Source organism: Gracilinanus agilis, chromosome 1 (genome assembly GCF_016433145.1).
Source record: "Gracilinanus agilis isolate LMUSP501 chromosome 1, AgileGrace, whole genome shotgun sequence".
Lineage (NCBI taxonomy): Eukaryota > Metazoa > Chordata > Mammalia > Didelphimorphia > Didelphidae > Gracilinanus > Gracilinanus agilis.
This window is the reverse complement of record NC_058130.1, coordinates 772,483,478-772,498,720: the sequence shown is the minus strand read 5'-3', so window position 1 is coordinate 772,498,720 and position 15,243 is coordinate 772,483,478. Positions and strand designations below refer to the sequence as shown.

General features: G+C 41.4%; 1 protein-coding gene across 1 annotated transcript in view; it reads left to right on the top strand.

The window, feature by feature from the left end:
• Positions 1-6,032, top strand: part of TPST2 (tyrosylprotein sulfotransferase 2) — a 29,385-nt gene extending 23,353 nt beyond the window's left edge. The window contains exons 5-6 of the mRNA XM_044658863.1: positions 2,984-3,031; positions 5,500-6,032. Coding sequence (XP_044514798.1) covers positions 2,984-3,025 — 42 coding nt within the window. The 3' untranslated portion in view covers positions 3,026-3,031; positions 5,500-6,032. The remainder of the gene's footprint in view (positions 1-2,983; positions 3,032-5,499) is intronic.
• The last annotated feature ends 9,211 nt before the right edge of the window (positions 6,033-15,243 follow it).

The window sequence follows — 15,243 nt, the reverse complement described above, 5'->3', positions numbered from 1 at the left end:
GGTTTATCCCAGATCTAACACTTCTCTGAGTCTGTCATCACCCTTATTTAGCTGGATCTCTCTTTTCTGTCATTTCTCAGTATCTTGGATCTCTGTTGAAGAAAGTGAAAAGAGTATCTTTCTCTGACCTATTCCCTTATCGCCTCATTGTAGTTTTCCCACAGTTCTCGTTTGGGTTTATTTATAAGGATAGGTCTCAAGTTGGAGGGGCATCCACAGAACATTATTGTATAGTGGAAGACCCAGCGACCACCTCCCACCATCGGTTGGAAAGCTAGACAGGAGGGGGACTGAGGTGGGGCAAACTAAGTGGCTCCGTGGCTAGAACACTAGGCCCAGGGCTGGGAAATTCTGCATTTAAATTTTGCCTCAGACACTTTCTGGCTATGTGACCTTGGACAAGTCATTTAACCCTCATTGCCTAGCCCTTACCTCTCTTCTGCCTTAGAACTGATATTTAGTATTGATTGTAAGACGGAAGAAGGTAAGGGTTTTTAAAAAGTATCCATTTTATGAGGGGAGATAACATGTGTCTGGATATGTGTATATATGTATGGATGCATTTGTGTGTATATATATATATGTTTGTGTATGCATATATAATATATACCTGTATATACATATATATGCATATAGAAACATATGCCTATACAGATATGCACTCATATATATTATCCATACATATACACACAAAAATGTGTGTATATGTAGACAATAGTCTCCCTTTATCCACTGTTTTGCTTTCCCTGGTTTCACTACCCTGAGACAACCTTGAATTCCAGGGAAGGAGAAAGGAAAGAAGGGAGCTGCCCCTAGATGAGGGAGGGAGCCGGCACATGGTTCAAAGACAGGTGGAGGCTGGGGAAAGACACTGGTACCTGAGTAGGCATGTTAATATAAAAACTGGGAGTTTGGCCAGAGATTTTTAATGGTTTATTATGGTTTATTGATAGAAAGGAAGAGATGAGAGATGAGAGACAGTAAGAAGTTGCAAAAAGGTTGATCTTAAAAAAAGTTTACCCTATACTCCATATACCTATACCTATAACTCCATATTTGGAGTTTCCATTTAGCTGGCTCATCCCCAGCAGCAATGCAGGCCCCTAATCAGTCCAAATGAGGAAGTAGAGACCCCCAAATTCTCTGGCCTCAGTTTATCTAACTGACTAATTAACTGTTAACCTATTTTTTTTTTTTACCTCTCGCCTTCCATCTTAGAATCAATATTCTCTATTTGGTTCTAAGGCAGAAGAATGGTAAGGGCTAGGCAATGGGGGTTAAGTGACTTGGCCAGGGTCACAAGCTAGAAAGTGTCTGAGGTCAGATTTGGACCCAGGACCACCTATCTCTGGGCTTGGCTCTTAATCCACTGAACTGCCCAGCTGCCCCCTAACTGTTATCTTAAGTAATATACCACATCTCATAAGCCAACTGTCATAAGCCCTGTCCCATTGTCCCCTGCCTTAATTACTGGCTTTCCCACTGACCCTGAGGGAGCACCAGAGTTTAGATTCTATCTGGCAAGCAAGGTCCCCTTAATAATTTCCTTCACACGGGTACAAGTGGAAGATAGATACATGGACTGGGGGCTGCAGAGGGGAGGGGTGGAGGGCAAGTCTGCCCTCTGAGGTGTTCTCTCTCTGCTTCATTTCTTCTGCTTTCATTTGGAGGTTCTTTTTTTTAGGGGTTTTTTTGTGGGGAGGTGTGAAGTTGCAGAGCACCAAAAAGTGAAGCAGGAATGAGGAGAGATAGCATAATACTCTACAAAGTTAACATAGTATTAAAAGTTAAAATGAGAGCTGTCAGTATAGGGTTCAGTACTCTCCTTGGTTTCAGTCACTCACAGTAGTTCTTGGAATGTATCCCATGTGGATATGGGACCCTACTGTAGTATGTATATTTTTTAAATTATATACATATGCATTCCTCTCTCTCCCTTTCTCTTTCTCTCTCTTCCTTTCCCTCTCCCTTTCCTTTCCCTCTCTTTCCCTCCAACTCTCTCTATCTCTCTCTCAACCTCTCTCTCTCTCTCTCTCTCTCTCTCTCTCTCTCTCTCTCTCTCTCTCTCTCTCTCTCTCTGTCTTCCCCCTCTCTCCCTCCCTCTCGTGTGTGTGTGTGACACACATACTACACAAACAAATAACAATACATTCTGCATTGATGAGACAGTTTGAGAAAAACAAGATTGGGTGGTTGTCAAGATCTATCTATCATCTCCGCATAATCTGATAAGGACTGCTTAGTTGATAAGGAAGTAGTGGGACATGGGAGATGATCTTGACTGTTAACTCATAGCTGCTTCTCTGAAGTGCCATTGAGTCACAAGTTTATTATATATGAAACTTCAAACTCCCTCTCACCCAAAAGCACAGAGTTTTACAGCTTCGTAAACATTGCAATGAGTTTAGATAACAAAGGGAAACCTCAGAAACTTCAAGATTTAGATAAGAATATGGCTGGACCTTCAGCTACGTGATTATCAACAAGCTAAATCTGAGAATACTTTTCTCAGGGGCAAAATGCACCTGTTAAACTAAGGTTTCGGCCTTGGCTGCATCTCTGACTAAAGGGGAAGAATGTTAACCTCTTAACTTCGGTTTTGCTAGAAACTTAAAGCTTTTCAATAAGGCCACAATACTTTTCAACAAGAAATCACAAGGATCACAAAAGGGGTCAAAAGAGGAGTCTCAGATTTTTATCTATTTGAGACTCTCTTTCTCTTATTGGCTTCCCACAGGTGGTCAGTCTATAACCAGTAGTGTCAAATTCATATAGTAATTAGTCCCCTGCCAGCTGCATACAGACTTAGACAACCACAAATCACCATCATCTATGTTGTTTTGCATTTTTATTTATTTTGTTATACATTTAATTTAGTTGGGACCACACTTGGAAGTTTGGCCATAGTTGGCCAAATTCAACACCTCCAGTCTATACCACAGCCTAAATGACTCCTCTTTTTGTCTGTTCTCACTCCCCACAGATGAATGCGAACACCACCTCTTCTCACTCACAAAGCGAATGATTCCAGGTATGGGACAGATGTGGCTCTTGTTGGAGCTCTGGGAGTTTGGAGACTTTATCTGTTAAGCTTAAAAGGAAAGGGAAAGGGGCATCTAGTTAAGCACATTGGATAGAGGGCCAGGTCCAGAATCTGGAGGATTTGGGTTGAAATATGGTCTGACAGGGGGCAGCTGGGTAGCTCAGTGGATTGAGAGCCAGGCCTAGAGACGGGAGGTCCTAGGTTCAAATCTGGCCTCAGACACTTCTCAGCTGTGTGACCCTGGGCAAGTCACTTGACCCCCATTGCCTACCCTTACCACTCTTCTACCAAGGAACTAATACACAGAAGTTAAGGGTTTAAAAATATAAAAAACAAAAAACAAAAACAAAACAAATATGGTCTGACACTTCTCAGCTATGTGCCCCTGGGCAAACCACTTAACCCCATTTTCTAGACCTTGCCCTTCTGTCTTAGAGTAGTTACCAAGACAGAAAATAAGGGTTTTTGTTTGAAAAAGGAAACATTACCCCAAATGAGCCTCCCTTGATCTCCAGTGTTCCTTGGGATTTCCTCTTTATTTCATTATGTATTGTGGATACAATTCAATCGGTCATTCACCCAATCAACAAGCATTTTTTAAGGACCTCCTGGGTGCCAGGAGATGAGCCAAGTATTTCTCTGGTGGCAGGCAAGCAAACTCTTAATTATTGTCATTTTCATTATGGTCCTCTTTGAGGCAGGGGGTCCAGTGGACTCAGGAGTTGTGTAAACTGACCCCTTGTACTGGGAAGGATCCTGCCAGATCTTATACCTGGTCCTTTGGCATCTCTGGTTTTCTTGAATGTGCACTTTTATTTCTGGTGCATCCCAGGGATTGAGTTGCTGGTCTTCCTAACCCTCTAATCAGGGCATCCCAGAGAATGATCTCAAACACAGAGGAAACATCTACCAGAGAGATTAAAGCAGTTTCCCTTAGAAAATGGCTCATCCCGCATTTTGAGGCCCTTCTCCCCCTCTGGTATTCTTCCCTTCCCCACATTCTGGTTTATTTATAAAAATATGCTTTCAATTAAGAGGGGGGCTGCAGAATATTATTGTATCATAATCATTATCAACAAGCATTTATTTAGGACCTACTGTGTGCCAGGCACGGTGCTAAGCTCTGGGGATACAAAGGAAGTTCAAAGACAGACCTTGCCCTCAAGGAGCTCCCATTCTAATGGGGGAGACAACAGACAACACTGAAGAGGGAAGGTGCTAACAGTGAGGTCTCAGAAGGCCCATGGACCACACCAGTCACCATTCACATAGCCCAGTGGTTCCCAAACTTTTTTGGCCTACTGCCCCCTTTCCAGAAAAAATATTACTTAATGCCCCGTCACATACTATCACCGCCCCCTTACAAGTTATTCACCGTCCCCAAATGCACCTGTGGCCATCACTGCCTCCCTGGATTACTGCAGCACCCACCAGGGGGCGGTGGCACCCACTTTGGGAATCACTGACATAGCCTATAAGCCCAGAGTTCTCAAAGCCTTTAAGATGCAGAGCAAGTGCTTATTGGGCTTTGGTAGAGGGAGTCTCCAAGGAGTTTCTTATAAGAATTAAATCATAGATTCAGTCCAAAATAATAATAATAATAATAAAATCTTGAAAGTATATAAAAGTGATCTATTTTATTTGATAGCAGAATTCCTAATGCTTCCTAACAATTGGAGGTGGCCTAAAACAAGAAGTCTGCCTAGAAAGGGAGCATTCTCTTGTCTCCCTGGAGATGATGTTGTAGTGGAAAGGCTTATTTAGGCACAAACTGAACTTTTTAAAAAAATTAAGGGGGCAGCTGGGTAGCTCAGTGGATTAAGAGCCAGGCCTAGAGATGGGAGGTCTTAAATTCAAATCTGGTCTCAGCCACTTCCTAGCTGTGTGACCCTGGGCAAGTCACTTAACCCCCATTGCCTAGCCCTTACCACTCTTCTGCCTTGGAGCCAGTACACAATACTGACTCCAAGACGGAAGCTAAGGGTTTAAAAAAAATTAAATTAAATTGTTTTCATTAACAAAAATCTCCTTTACCATCGTCTTTCCTCTATTTCTCCAAAAATACTCCTTGTAACTGATTTGGAGACTCAAGAAAAACATTCCCACATTGGCCATGTCCCAAAATGTGTGTTTTGGGTATTGAGTTCATCCCCTCTGTCATGGGGGATAGCAGCCTTTATCACAGGTCCTCTGGAATGTTGGTTTGGTCCATTGGGTTGACCAGAGTTCTTCAGTCTTTCCAGACTGTCACATCTGAGGCTTCTCCCAGCTCTGACCTTCCCTGATCTAAGCTCCCTCCCAACCTTGACATTCCCTGTTCTAAGACCCTTCCCAGGCTCGATCTTGTCTGTTCTAAGGTCTTTCCTAGTAGTGGTTGGCCCATGCTCTGTACAAATGAGGAATGTTCATCTGATGAAACCTGCTGTATGGCTCACAGTTCTTTTCTCTCCTTCCAGGGTTCTGCAAATAGCTTTTCATTGACCAACCAGAGAAGAGAGTTGCAGCCGACCAGGAATCGGATATCCAAGCATATTGCTTGCTATTCTCACCAATTCAGGACCACTCAACGGGGATCGTCTTTGCATTTCTTTGCAAAATCCTCGGATCTTTGAAACTTGCTGGGGAAAAATAAAAACAAAAACAAAAAAACTCAACTCTGTCCCTCACTGGAAAACTCTGTAGAGGAGAGAACCTGGGGGACAAAACTCAGGTTTCTCAACGTAGACCTTTTATAATTCATTTCGTCAACTTGAGAATTTTTTAAAAATTGTATCCGGAATGATCTCTTTGTTCTCATGAGATTTCAAAACTGAAAGGGGATGGTTTTGAGTCCTCCATCACCAGAGGAAGCTCTGCAGCATGGGCCACCAACATCCTTCCCTGGCTGAGAAATCACAGAAACTTATTTAAAAATTTAATATATGGGGCAATTTGGATACACTTGCTCACTTTATTTCCCATGAATAAAATATTGTTTTAATACCAAGAATGGGATTATCTTTTGAAGCATAACTATTTTGTTTTTTTTTTAAACCCTTACCTTCTGTCTTAGAATCAATACTGTGTATTGGTTCCAAGGCAGAGGAGTGGTAAGGACCAGGCAAAGGAGATTAAATGACTTGCCCAGGGTCACATAGCTAGGAAGAGTCTAAAGCCACATTTGAACCCAGTACTTCCCATCTCTGGGCCTGGCTTTCAATCCACTGAGCCACTCAGCTGCCCCTTATGGTCTATAAGAAGCCCCTTTTTTGTGCTCAGGAGAAACAAGGAATGTACAAAGAATGAAATGACTTCTCCTTACAATGAACTTACATTCTAAAGGCATTAGCAAAAAGCTTCAGAAGCTTAATGAACACCAGAGTTGGGCTTCAGCTGCAGGATAGTGGGAACAGCACCCCCCAGACTGAGTGCCATGCCCAACCCCCACCCAGAGACTGTGTGCTGTGCCCCTCCCCACCACAGAGTGCCAGATGCACCCCACTCTCCCACTTACCCCATACAGGGGAAGGAGAAATTGCTTCCATTGGGCTGCTGGGCAGAGGGGTGGGTGAAATGAAAAAATGTCATCAGGCACAGTGGAAAGGAGCAGCTCTAACCAAGTCCCTCTGCCTTTCTAGTAATGAACTCTGGGTTTGAGGAGAGGGAGGGAGAGTGGTCAGTCCCACAGAGCACTCTGCGTGCCATCGTTGGCCCCCATGCCATAGGTTTGCCATCACTGATCTAGACTATTCATTGTCTTAGAAAGAACCTGACCTATGGGGATAATTGAAACTAATTGGACTGTTGGAATGACAGTAGGAATGACATTGGCCTCATTTAACTAGTCAACAAAAATTCCTTCTTTAGCTGAGACTTGAAGGAAGTCAGGTAAGCCAGGAGGAGAAGGAAAAGTGTTCAAGGTATGAAGGACAGCCAATGGAAATACCCAGAGTCTGGAGATGGAGTGTCTTATTTGAAAAATGGCCTTATTGTTGAGAATCAGATCTAGAGAAGGGAAGACTTGGGTTCAAATCTGACCTCAGACACTGCCTAGTTATGTGACTGTGGGCAAGTCATTTAACCCCTGTAGCCTCACTCTTAACTGCTCTTCTGCATTGGAACCAATACTCAGTGTTGATTCTAAGACAGAAGGTTTAAAAGAAGGAAGGAAGGAAGAAAAGAAAAAGAAGGGGGAAAAAGAAAAAGACTTTATTGGATGGAAGTTCTTAATAGAGGAATCCAATATCACTAGATACAAAAGTATATGTCTGTTGAGTAGGGTTGAGTGTAAGAAGACTGGAAGAGTAGGAAGGGGCCAACAGAAGTGATCTTTATCCAAAACCCTTCTCTCTGAGCTTTCCCATTATTAGAGGAGCGACTACCATCTTCCCAGTCATCTAGGGTCATACCTCAGTATCATCTCCGATTTCTTATTCTCACCCAACATATCTAATTCCTCTTCAAATGTTTCTACCCTCACACCCCTTATTTGCATCCCCTTTTCACCATGAATATAGATCCTCATTCCCTCTTCTGTGACTATTGCAATAATCTTTTTTTTATTTAAATATATTTTATTTTCCCAATTATACATAATAACAATTTTCAACATATATTTTCTGGCATTATAAGATCCAAATTGTATCCCTCTCTCTCTTCCCTCACTCTCAGAGATGGCAAGAAATTTGATCTGGATAAAATGTTTATTTATTACAATAGCCTTCTAATTGGTCTCTCTGCCTTTCCTTTAAGGATTTATCTCCAGTTTTTCCTATCTATATATACTGTGTGAAATAGAAGTTTAAGGGGACCTGGAAATATCAAGGTTTACCCTTTTCAGCCACTATTCAAGGAACCAAGAAGTCATTGCAAAAGCAACACTTTATTGAGAGAAAGGAAAGAAAGAAAGAAAGAAACAAACAAACAAACAAACAAACAAAGAAACAAACAAAGAAAGAGAGAGAGAGAGAGAAAGAAAGAAAGAGAGAGAGAGAGAGAAAGAAAGAGAGAGAAAGAAAGAAAGAAAGAAAGAAAGAAAGAAAGAAAGAAAGAAAGAAAGAAAGAAAGAAAGAAAGAAAGAAAGAAAGAAAGAAAGAAAGAAAGAAGGAGGAAGGAAGGTGACCCTTCCAAAAAAAGCTCCAGCTTATAGAAAAAAACATGATACATTTGGGGTGCAGGGCTGATTGGGAGGATGCTGCCTCTGGCAAGCCACTATTGTTTTTCCAGAGCTTCTACCCACCCTAGTCTCTCAAGCAGGCACCCCTTTGAATGGAAATTGTACAGGCTGGGCTAGTAAAAGGTGAGGGGGTCTAAGAATACAAATTAAAGCAGCCAAAGGTTCCTGGTAAAAGAAACTGGGGAGGGAGGTTATAGAACAGGGAAGAAGCTATTAGCCTAGCCCAGGTTTGACAACCTTTTCCTAGTTCAAGTGCCCAGGGGGCTAATTCAAGCTGTCTGTGAGCCCCTTATTACTCTAGAGATTTGAGGGAAAAGTGCTTGCTTTGGGCAGCTGGACAGAGTGGTGGGACAAGCAAAAAAATGTCCTCAGGCACTGGGAAGAGGGGGAGCAGAGCAGTTCCCCAGTGCTGGCTGTGTACACATTACACATGCCATGTATTCACCAATGAGGGCCTCACCTCTGGTTCAGAAAACTTATTCCTAAATCACTAGACAGTTTTAAATATTTTTAAAGTGCCAAAAATACTTTATATAGTAAAGACATTAGTTGTTTCTGTCTTACTCAGGCCAAAGGTAATTAAGAATCCTTTGTATTCTGAATGGGGTGGGACAATCTTGTCCTGCTAGGGATGCTGTCTTAGAGAGACCAGCTTTACTAACTTCTACTGGGATCCCAGGCATATTCATTTTGGAGATATTAATGTTGCTAATATATTTGAGAATAACCCACTAATTCCTCACTGCATACAAACCCTCCCTTTTTAACTTTCAAAGTTGTGTTTTCTCACCTGCCTCCCCTATATGTAACAACAACTAATATTGCTAACCAGAGGTGCCTCCTCTTCAGAAGTTGTCTTCATCCAAGAAGAATCTTCTCAATTGCTTGTAGAAATTTGCTCTTTCTACTCTTGAGTTGTTTGTAGAAACTTTGGAGATGCTCTAGCTAAAAGGACAAACAAATTTCTCTACCCCAGGTCCTCCTGCAAGAGATACAGGATCTCCTGGAAATCTCACTTATCTACCATATGTTAACTGATCCTTAACTACTAATCTACTTGATTTGTTGGGGAAATGGAACTTGGGAACTTCCATTTAACAATTTGCTTTTTTTGTGCTGATCATAGGAATTTGTCACAAAGGAAAAGGCAGGCATGGAATAGATGTCCTTATGTCCCAAAAGTACACATAGTGAGCGGCTTCTCATATAAGCCAAAGCTGTCACTGGCTCGTGCATAACTTTTACTTAGGGATCATCATCCTTACTTAAGTCAGGAAAGGCCTGTCCAAGTCAAGTCTGGGACTGCCTTTCCAACTTCTCCTAAGGGCTTTCCTCTGAGTACCTCATTGTCATCTCTCTTTTTGATGAGAGTTCAATCACCAGAAGGCCATAGCTGGATTTCAAGCTTACAATATCCTTAGTTGAGCTCCCAAAAGCCTTTTTGCCTTAAATGACAATTCTTATTACAGCTCAGAGAAAATCATTCTCAGCAATCCAATTCCACTCCTAAAATTCCACAACCCAAACAAACTTTTTGTTTTATCTATTTCCTCACTCTGATGGCTTCTCAAGGCCTTGCAAAGTTTTACAAATAAAATATCTACTCTTTTACTTTTACTCTACTACAGATCTAACTGCCTATTCTCTAAACTTCCACTCTACCAGCTATCATTTCTATCTGCTATTAGTGACTCAGAAGAGCATAAATTGTCAATATTACTAATAATTGCATCACTCATATACATATCTTCTGCACATTTTCATATCCAATTCACCTCAAACATTAATTTAGTTCACAGTCATTTGCCAGTAAACAGAATCACATTCTAACAAATTGCATCTGAACACATGTTCACATCTAAACACGTTTACATTTTAGCAGAATCATTCTTGCACAAAGTACATATTTTGGTAACAAATCAACAAATCACAATTTAGTCACAAATTCAGAAATTCTTTTTAACAATATTCTAAACTCTTAGTACAGATTCCATTTCAAATTCACAAATTTAAAACTTCCCATTCCCAGTGGTCATTATATTTTAACTTGATGCTCACTTCAACTGTACATATACCAAATAAAATTTCCACATTTTCATTTGTAAACCCCCAAATTTAGATTATTCAGAATCTTCTTAATATTACATATTATACTAAAACAGTCTGCAAATAGTAAGCCAATCAAGCAAGTTACCCAGGTTATTTCAATCCCCAACTTCAGTTTACTCAATTAACAAACTTTTTAGGCATGTTCAAACATTCAAATCTCTAACCATTGTTCATTTTAAATTTCAGTGGGAACATACATTGTTCTCACTACAAAAACAGAACAGAAGCCTTCTGGAATCTTAAACAATTTTTAACACAATCGCTTTACTTAGTTTCACAAGTACATTCCAGAATCATGTGTTATTTTCTAAAACCACATACATCAACCTTAAAAATTATGCCTAAGTAAAAATCCAGTTTTGAGAGCAAAACATCTCTCTCTGTTCTCCTCCACTTTCTCTCCCTACTGGCCATAAGAGGAAGAAGAACAGTGTATAAATTTCCTTCTCACAAGAATGTTCCTTTTTAATTCCTTAAACACATTCTCTGGTCTGTCAGCTCCTTCATTTTTCCAGAGAAATGGAGGAGAGATGGACAGAGTTATCTCAAAACCACTTAGAGGTTTTCTTTCCCCAAAACTCTCCCCAGTGTGTACACACAACACATGACATAGAACACAGACTTACAAAAGACAGACAATACAGACAGTTAAAGCATGTTTAAGCAGTATTTCCAGGAACAGGAGGTTCTACAGCCTCATTCTTCAGGCTTCAACAGAACTTCACATGAACTAATTCTTTCCCTTTTGCTAGAGTATCAGACTTAGTCTCTTCTACATCTTCAAAGCCCAGTTGAATGCATTTAATTCACACATTTGAGCTGATCAGGCCTCTGAAGGATGGCCTCTGTTCATTAGAACCTCTTTGTTTCCTTCAATTATCACAGTCGTTCCTTCTTTTTCCATCTAAGCCTTGTGAGGACTTATCTGTAATAAAGCTGACTTCCCCAGGTAGGGGAGACTTGCAAATTCTTCCTCACTCTAGTCTGGTCTCTTACTTCCTCGTGCTCATATTTCACTTCTATTAGTTGGGTGATGGGAACAGGAAAAGTCTCTTCTACCCCAGTCACCCTAGGTCTCACTTTGCAAAGCTTAGCTTCTGAGGCCAGCACAAAGAGGGACAACCTAGCTGCTCCTGTATCTATCAGGAAAATGGTATTTGCCTGATCTTCCACTTTCAGTGTTACCTAGGGCTCCACATGGGAGTCATCAAAGAACAGACTCTGATTCCTTCAAACGCCAATCTTTATGTGAGAGAGAATCCTCTTCTCTCTCTGTTGTTTGGGACAATCTTTTTCCAAGTACCCTATTCCACAGGTCTAGCACATAAGAGGGGCACATGTGGCCTCTGGAGGCCTTCCAAATTGAATGTTCCATCCTTTCTTTCTTACAAACACCTTTGAGATTTGTTGTCTAAATGCTTCCCTTAATCAGTTTACAAATTCAGTGAGAGTCTCATCTTTTCTTTGCTTGATCTCATAGATTTAATTCAGATTTTGACTCTGGGGCATTGCTGCTCTTATTCCCTGATGCTTGTATGGTGGGTGGATTCATTGCTATCCCAGAGAGAAAATTCCTGTTCACCTCTCTGTCCACTTTGGGCTATGGGATTTTCATTATCATATATTATCATTATTATCATAGTACCTTGTCTGATCTGGCTCTGCTTTCCTCATGTATCTAGGGGACTTTCCATCTCTCTTAAAATTTTTCACTTCAGAGCCACTGAAGGGAATATTATCATGGCCAATTCCTTATCCTAACAGAGCTTCCCTCAGTGGGCAGTACTTCACCACTCCACCTAAAAGTAGATTTCTCTGATCCTCTATTAGCTGTTCAGACTAAAGGAGTCTGTAAGAATCAGGAGGAGGGATTATAATCTCCTCAAGTGGAAAAGCTGCTTCTGCTTCTAGCTGAAGCACTGGAGGAGCTCACGGAGGTTGAAGAACAGTAAAAGGAAGTGAGCCTGTAAGATGGGGTGGTGGTACTGGTACATGGGAAACAGGAGCAGGAGGAGGTGGCTCCTGGGGAACAGGAGGAGGAACCAAAAAAGGAGAAGGGAGGACATCTATTCAGTCTTGGGTCCTCTTCTCCTTTCATCCCAATTCTGAATCCTTTTCCTTCTCCTCTCCTTTTTTTTTTTTTTTGTCACTGTTGCTGTGCCACTGCTTTCCCTCTCCCTTCCTCCACTGTGGCTATCCATAAGGCTGCCTAAACTAGCTCCTCATCATTCCTAATCTTTCTCCTACGGATGGTCAAATATAATTTTTCACAGATTGAGCTTTCCGAATTCCCAAATTAGGGCCACAAGATATTATTCTTTCTGTCAACTTCTGTTCCTGCCTAGACTACACAATATTTAATAATAATTATCCTATCATAAGCTACAAAATGGGAAGACCTATTCCAAGCTTGTAATTTTAATCACAATGGGCTGTCCTGAGGGATACAGGCTGATTCTCTCCTACTCTGCTCAGCCTCATCTATTGTGGCCTATTGCTGCCTCTCATTCTCTATTGTGGATTGTTTCTGTCCCATGGTCTTTTCTCTAGGGATTTAATCTCAGATCTTCAATTATCAGTAAAATCTGGAATGTCCATCCAATCCCCAAATACCTCGGGTATCTCTATCCCGGTGGTAGTGGCTCAATCCAGACTCCCCAGCCCAGATATTTTGCAAGCTAACTTTTTTCCCAGACTCACTCACTCTCTTGCCTGAAGTGTATGGTGAATTAGACCTTGGGTTACTCGCTCAGACTCACCAGTCCAGTGAGCAACTTGTGTCCTGCATGAGATGTCTTGTAACCCAGTCCCTAGTTTGCTCACTCTCAGACTCACCTGTCCTGACTCTGGCAGGCTTTCTTGGGAACCAGCCAGGGCACAACCCTATAGACTGCCGCAAAGTGTAGCAACTAACTGGCTTTTTCCTATGGGTTCATCAACCCACATTCCCAATGCAATTCCATATCTAAGATGCTTAAAGCAACAGCTCCTGGCCTTCCACCTATCTGAGCTCTCCCATTCTGTAAACAAAGGAAACTAAGTAAAATGATCTCAAGCTGCTCCCCATAGTCTCTGAGTCTCATGCTTGGCTTTTATTGAGTGGAGATTCTTCAGTTCAGCCCTTTTGTTGTTCCCTATTCTAGACACAAATCCTCATCTCTCTCCTTGCTTCTTTTCCTTAAGACACACACTGGCAATCAGGTCCCACTTGCTTTGCTTAGTCTCAGATCTCCTGGCCTATATATCACCTGTTAGGCCTGGGAAGCCGACTGAGTGTAAGAGCTGATAAAAACAGCAACACCTACTGAATAATAGGAAAACCAAAAACATCAACACCTAATGAATGGCAGGAAAACCCCCAATTGGTAACATTCGTTAAGTGGCGGATAGACCCCCGACCAGTAACATCTGTTGAATGGAAGCATTTGTTGAATAAACATCCAACCCCCACAAGTTCCTGCTCAAACTATATAAGCTAACTGAGCCTCTCATTCAGGGTTCCATTTTGCTTTGGAGGCTGTGGGACCCAAGCTCGAGCTTGCAATAAAACAGTACCTCTTGGTCTTACATTATCTGGTGTGCCTCCTAATTTGGGAAATCAGAACCAGGTCGAACACAGTTTTAGAGGGGGGGATGCACCTTTCGCTCCGGCCCAAAAAGCAAATCCTCAGGCTGTTCTTCTCAGTTGGAAGGAGTTACTGTTTCCTGCTTTGCATCTAGTTTCTCACTGCTCTCTCAATACTAAGGTTCTTTAGAAACAGGAGAGGTCTAATCTGGTCATGCCAACAAATAATTTGTTCAGATAGGCAAATTGAGGCACCATCTGTTGTTCTGGTTTCCCAGTCAAGGAACCATCTTTGTGAAGTGGACCATGAAATATCAAGGTTTACCCTCTTTAAGCTACTATTCAAGGAACTGGGAAGCCATTTCAAATGCAACGCTTTATAGAGAGAGAGAAAGAAAAAAGGCAGCACCCCCAAAAGCTCCAGCTTATAGAAAAAAACCCTTATTTATAGGAAACTACAACCCTCAGGTTAAATGACATCATCCTGACACATTCACCTGTCGTGTTCCAGCCTTCCTGAAGGAGATAACCTCCAAATTAACTTTTTTTTAGCAAATGGTCAAGGGTTGAAGTCAGGTTCTAATTTGAACACTTTATGATACATTTGGGGTGCAGGGCAGATTGGGAGATTGCTACCTTTGACAAACCACTATTGTATTTTCCAGAGCTTCTAGCCCACTTGATCTCTCTGGCAGGTACCCCCTTTGAATGCAAATTGAAGAGGCTTGGCTAGTAAAGGGTAAGGGACTAAGAATACAAGTTAAAGCAACCAAAGGTTGCTTGTGAAAGAAATGCGGAAAGGGGGTTATTGAACTGGGAAGAGGCTATTAGCCTAGCCTTGGGTTCATAAAAGTTATTACTAAATCACTAAACTACAGTTCTAAACATTTAAAAAGTACCAACTTAAAATATATCCTCAAATCCCAAAAATACTTTATAAAGACACTGGTTGTTTCTGATAGTAAGAACATAAGTTGTTTCTATATCACTCAAGCCAAAGATAATTAAGAGAGTCCTTTGTATACTGAATAGGGTGAGGTAATCTTGTCCCACAAGGGATGCTGTCTCAGAGAGACCAGCTTTACTAACTTCTACTGGGGTCCTAGGCATATTCATTTTGGATTTATTAATATTGCTAATATATCTGTGAATAACACACTACTTTCTCACTCCACACGTATACCTTGTTTGTCCATAACTGTCTTCCCCATTAGAATGTGAACTTGAGAGCAGCAACTGTTTTTGACTTTGTGAAACCAGCCTTTTTGCATGCCACATTTACCTAGAAAGGAGGATCACAAGTGGGAGAGGCCAAGGGCCAGCTTCTAGGAGAAGATATTCTGTTTACTCTTACCACATGGATAGCCTCTT